The sequence below is a fragment of the Bemisia tabaci genome, chromosome 3, assembly GCF_918797505.1.
Source record: "Bemisia tabaci chromosome 3, PGI_BMITA_v3".
Lineage (NCBI taxonomy): Eukaryota > Metazoa > Arthropoda > Insecta > Hemiptera > Aleyrodidae > Bemisia > Bemisia tabaci.
Window position 1 is genome coordinate 6135515 of NC_092795.1, and position 6332 is coordinate 6141846.

Below are 6332 nucleotides of genomic sequence, written 5' to 3' on the forward strand. Positions count from 1 at the left end.
TTGTGCCGATCGATGAGCCGAAGAATGTAGTATCTGATAAATGGGTGCGAGAGAGATAGATTTAAAAAAAAAGCGTATGGACCCATCTAAGTTGAGCTTCACTCTCCGCTTATGCGAGTGTATGTGTGCCCCTTTGACGAGGCCGAAGAATGTAGCATCTGATCAATGAATTCAATTGGGACGGGCGAAAATCAGCGCATGGACCAATCTACTTTGAACTTAACACCCCGTTTGGTTTAGGGCCGTGTTTTTGGGGGAGCGTGGTCGAAAAGCAATCAAGTGTTTTTGCCGCAAAGGAATTCGCTTTACAACCACGGGTTAAATGGACGTATTTATGCGAAATGGAACTATGTGCAAGTGGAAAGATGGGGCGTGCTCGTTACTGCCCGGGCCATGAGAATGAATGGGACTTTAAAAGCGCGAGTGACGTCATCAGTGAGTACCGGGTACGAGGAGGCGCGACACGAGCGACGACGACTAGGTCGTGAGTTTTTAACTCATGAGCCCTGTCAACAAGGCTCTTGTCACATGCCTACGGCTCACGAGTTAGCGCTCAGTTCCTTTTCATTTAATTGAAAATCTCGCTTTTCCATTTTCTAAAGAGGAACTACATCAACTTTTACATTGTTTCTTATGCAGCTTCCACGAGCACACCCCATCTTTCCACTTCCACATTGTTCCTTTTAGCATAAATACGTCCAAATAGGTACGAGCCTGAGCCTGCGTATTTTTGTGTGTGTCCATGTTGAACCAACCCAAAATGTTAACATTTTTTGAAAATTAGGTACCAAATCCCTTGCCGGGTGTTTTGGGGACACCGGGAGGCATCTCCAACTGTCACAACAAGTACGAGTCGGACGCTTCGTGCACCCGGCGGGACCTGTACTTCGGCGACCCGGCGCCGCTCCAGATGGACTTGTTCAAAAACTTGTACTTCGGGGCTCCTGAATACGAGTACACGATGAAATACCTGAACACGGTCAGCGCGAGGCGCTTCAACGACAGCTTGATGACCAACCCTTATTATACTATTGCTCCCCTCTCGGGGGTGGTGCGGATCGCGGAGTTCTTCTTCATGAACCGGATGATGAGCAACCACTCGGCGGCGCGTCCCGAGGGCTGGTTTGATGGCGTGTCCTTGAAAAGTTTTTTCGGCGTCACCGGCCCCGACAACTACTTGACTTACCGAGTTGGTTATGAGCGCATCCCGGATAATTGGTACAAACGTCCCACGCCCTATGATTTCGACAGTGTGGTGCCGGACCTGGCGGCATTCAGTGCCCAGCACCCTGAGGCAGTTAAATTTGGAGGTAAGAGGGAAAGACAATACTGCCTTGCTGCGGAAGAATGCCGGGTGAGCTTTTAGACGTTGCCAGATTTCCTTTAATAAAAACTGAAATTCCGGGGACTGCTTTGATACTTTCCCTCAAATTTTGCGGACAATATTAATCGAAATTTAATCTAGAATATCTGGAGACTTCGAGGAAAAGTATGAATAATTTTCCTCAAATACACATGTTTTGTCCGGGGAAATTTGGCAACTCTCGAATGTCGAAATCAGGACCGGATTAAGGGGGGCCGCATGGGCCGCGGCAAATCTAGGGGGCGGCAAATTTTGCAATTTTTCTAAATGTAGCCATAAAAAAATCGGATTTCGAAAGAAAAAAAATTACAAACGGGAAAAGGCTACAAAATCTCTCATTTCCTGAGAGTATAGTAATTTCTAATTTTGTCGTCTTTCAGTGATACAAGAGACAGCACCTTTAATTAGTCGAGTTAAGAGAGAAACCAAACACGCAATTTGGCCTGGAACGGTGCGACTTAGAGAAAATTTATGACGAGGACTTGAGATGAAAAGGAGAAGCCCGCGGCGCGGCGGTCGGCATGTAAAACATATTAGCGCCTACAAGACTGCACGAATACTTCACGCATTGCATCAAACACGTGTGGTCACTGCAGTCAGCGTGAAACGGATAGCGCCTACAAGAATGCATGAATACTTCACGCATTGCGCCAAAGACAGTGCGGTCAGCGTAAAACGCTTAGCGCCTACAAGACTGTCGGAATACTTCACGCATTGCGTCGAACTCAGTGTAGTCTGCGCGGCGCGGCGGCGGAAGTTAAAATCATTAAACTACATTTAAGTTTGTTCTTTCATAATTTTTTCGTTCATTTCTTATGAATGGAAGACCTTGTCCACACAGAGATAGGTTTACGGTACTTTGGAACGGTTTTTATTGATGTTTCAAAACGAATGAGAAGGGGGCGGCAAAATACAGGCGGCCCATGGGAGGCAAGTAGGTAAATCCTGCCCTGGTTGAAATGACGCATGGCGAACCAGCATGACGCTGGCTGGAGCATGGCAGAATACATGGTGACTCAAGGTTCAAACGCCGGACTGCAGGAGCGTGTTCTATGGGTCAAAATAGATTACCTAGATAAAATTTTTATCATCTATAACATTTTAGTTCTTTATCATACAAAATATCAGTTTATTTTGTATTGATTATCAAAAAGAGCGATATTTTAAAATTTAACAAAATTTTAAACAGTAATAAGTTTTCAACGTAACTTTCACATGAAGTTTACTCATTACAGACTAAAAGTATTTCCCAATTCGCCAATTTTATTAATTTTTTACGGTTTTTGATGTCCGGATTTAACAGTCAATGCTACAAGAAACGCGTGCACTGCTTGCATCTTAAATACCTACTTCAATCAATAAAATTTAGGACTTTTTTGGCAAAAAGGCGAATGAGGCTTACAATGCTACTAAGATTGTGCAGTTTTCTTTATCGTTTGCGGCAGATGAAATTCAGCCAAAGTCGACTAACTCCCTTCCAGTAGTGAGGAAAAATTCGGAGCAGATTCTGGAAAAATTCATAACAGAACTGTCGGATAAGTTACTTATAACCAGAGAACTACGTTGCACAATCTTAGCAGCACTGGAAGTCTCATACGCCCTTTTACCGAAAGATGCCTCGATGAAATGAACTAAACTAACACAAGAATAAAAAAAAGTCAAAAATTATTGTTACAGGTAACATCGGTGAACCAAACTCCTTCGTGGGGATAGATCTTAAAGATTTGACAGGTGGCGCCCTCAAGACGGAGGACCTACTTAAGGGCGACAACCTGCTTTGCCTCTTATACCGCCTTTCAACGGATGTGGTGGGGGATATGATAGAGGGTGCCGAATTTTTTAAAGGTCTCACAGGTATGTCTGGCAACTCGTCAACACCTCGTGGTTGCCCGCAGTTCAACAAGATGGACCTTACGCCATTCTCGCAATTCCCAGGCTTCAATGCATCAAGACCTGCTATCGACCCCAAATGAAGAATTGTTTGTGATTTATTATTAAAGAATTGGTAAGTTAATCATATAAACGCGTTAACACTGTTAACACTGAGAAACGAGGCCCGAATTGTATGTAACTAGCGAAATGCCCGTGACTGGAATCACGGGTCTAGAGGCCGCTAAAATATCTATAATCCCGAAAAAATTGTGTTAGGGGAGCAAGACATGCCATAAAAAAATAAAAAAAAAAAAAATGATAAAATCGATTGAAAAATGAGTTGAGGGGAGAGGGTGATGGAGCTAGAAAAATGAGCAGGGGTGGGGGAGGTAGAATGAATGCTGGCAAAAAAATTAGAACTAACCTAGCGAGGTTTTTTTTAAATCATTTTTCGACCGAATCGGTGTCGATTGATTCACGATTTTATTTTCCAATCGATTCATGCCGATCGAATCCATGTCCTCTCTGCATCCCATGTTGGCGCAAAATATCAGTTACTTTTTATTTTTTACCGTGTAGGTCCATTTTCTCCAAAGCTCATTTTTGCATCCTCCACTCTCCTCGGTAACACAGGAGTACGTACATAAATAGACGGCTCGTTGGCGACCAGTTAGTTATGTGAGTGGGCTAGATGCAACCGGTCCCTGGTGGAGACTCTAGACTCCAGACGCTCGGATGCAAATCGAAGCGGGCGTCGAGCCGCACGGTCCCGAAACATCTCCATCAATCAACTGAACTTTGAGCTTGCCGGTTGCGAAGTGGAGACTTTCATAAATCCGGCCTCGTCCGACGACCGGAGAGGACCCGCGAGCCAGTGCAGTGTGCAATTGATGGGAAAAGGTAGAGGCACTTGTCTGACACTGCGCCGAGTAGCTCCATCCTATTAACTGGATTTGCAATTATTACCCGCCGCCACCGCGATAATCAGACACTTCGGCATCAGACCCATCCACCGTGTTGTCAAATCCATCTCCATAGTCTGTAGGCATGTCCATCGTGATGTAAGATACCTGGGTGCCAAAACTCCCATTTCCCTGATCGAGCACCGAATCTCGGAACTTCGGAGACTTTCCTGAATTTTTCCCGGAACTTTCGCAATTCCCGAAATGTTCCGGATTTTTTTGCATTTTCCGGAACTTTCTTGGTACTTTTGAAAAAATTCTGAAAAGAATCTCGGAACTTTTAGGCCTCGATACGCGATCAAATTCCCGAACCAATTACCATCAAGGTGTCGGGAGTCATCGGTCTTAAAATCGTTACTTTGCCTAATTTTCAAATGAAAACCTGGCAGAAATGTTTCGTGTGGCAAGAAATGATAATGATGGCACTACGTTCTGATCAAAATTTGACGGTCCGTCCAATTTTGATCAAAGAGAACTGTTGAATGGTGAACATCAGTCATCAAGTGGTCTACTTTGATTGGAACTGGTTCGGCATTTGATCGTGTATCGAGAGCTTTAGACGGTCATGGAGTGGGAGTTATTGGAACCAAAAAAGTTCCGAACCCCGGAACTTTTGACGGACATGGAATGGGAGCCCTATGGGTACCTGTAAAAAGAGAATATTGTCTTATGAATCCAGGTCAGGAACTCCGCTTGCAAAACCGCAAATGCAGTTCTTACAACCAGACAAATCTTGACAATCTTGTTAGGACAATCTTGACTAGAGTATCTGTACATAGGGATCCTTTTATTATATTTCCCAAAAGTTGGATGTAGCCAAAGTGAGAAACCACGTCGACGGTGCAACTATACCGGACCAGTTACTTCTTTTGCGACGTCGCAGACTTTCTGTCATACTTTATTTTTTATATGGAAAATTACTCAATGTCAATTCTTGAAAACTTCTGTGGTTTTTCTTCTCTATGTGAGGAAAAACCTGTGAAAACTTCAAGGAATGATATTGGTTTGTTCTTTTCACAAAAATAAAATGAGAGTTGAGATTTTTCAACACCGCAAATGAGATACGTGGTATGTAGTTTCACCGTCGATCCCTTCATTCCGGTTGTTCAAAATTCACGTTCCTATTTTAATTTTTTGAAGAGGAACACACCAATCTCATACTTCGAAATTTTTACAGAATAATCTTCCAGCAGAGAAAAAAAATCAAGGAAGTTTCTAAGAAATTACGTTGACTAGTTTTCCATTAAAAAAATTAAGTATCACAGGAAGTCTGTAACGTTGCAAACGGAGATTGTAAACGATTGTTGTAAACGGTTTCGCATTTTGGCCAGCGATTTTACTTGCCTACGAACGTAAGGCGGTGCACTAAGTTCGTTGCGAAAGCTTTGAATGCCACCCCCCCCCCCTCCCACACAATCAAATGGTTAAAGTTGTCTTTCAACCTCTCTTATTTTTCCTCTTCTGCTTCTAATTTTCTATTCTCTTCATTTTCTAATGCTACTCCCTTCTCCTCTTCTTCTTCTGCTTCCTTTTCTCTTCCTCCCTTTTTTCAACCGATTTTCATTCATAGAAAGGGGATACAAGCTACGCGGCATGCCTCTCTAAGGTTAGCGCCTGAATACAACTATTCGTGCTTAATGGATGTCCGCGTTGCCTACACAAAAAACCGAAGGCGCTGTGGATATTCATGTCCGTTCAGCGGCAATGTGCCCGTGCCATGCTCGTCAGACTAGCAGAAGGGATTGAACAAATATGCTAGAGTTCTTGGAACGACATGAGTGTCGATCGATTTTAGCACGTACTGTATGAATCAAGTTTGATCAATTTAAAGAAAAATTTGGCTAGGCATTTAATAATTTACCTGCTACACATTGGTGAATCGAATTGGAGGGATCAGAGCCACAAGGACGCAATTACTTTGCAACGTCGCATCTTTTTATTTCATTATTTGTTTATTTACTCAATAACGGTAGTGGTAAATTTGTCTTTTGTCCTTTCTCATTCTTCCTCTCCTTCTTCCGTTTCTGTTCCTTATTTGTCATCTTTGTTTCTTTCTTTGCTTCTTCCTCTTCTCCTCCTCCTCCTTCCTTTCCCTCTTTTCAAAAAAATTCCATTCAGCAGGACGGCAGACAGTA

At 43.2% G+C, this 6332-nt stretch overlaps 1 protein-coding gene across 1 annotated transcript; it reads left to right on the forward strand.

Moving 5' to 3' along the window:
• The first annotated feature begins 365 nt into the window (after nt 1-365).
• On the forward strand, nt 366-3336 carry LOC140224141 (uncharacterized). Its single transcript, XM_072297553.1, has 3 exons — nt 366-446; nt 785-1310; nt 3041-3336. The coding sequence occupies exons 1-3, from the start codon at nt 366-368 to the stop codon at nt 3334-3336; spliced, it is 903 nt and encodes a 300-aa protein (XP_072153654.1).
• The last annotated feature ends 2996 nt before the right edge of the window (nt 3337-6332 follow it).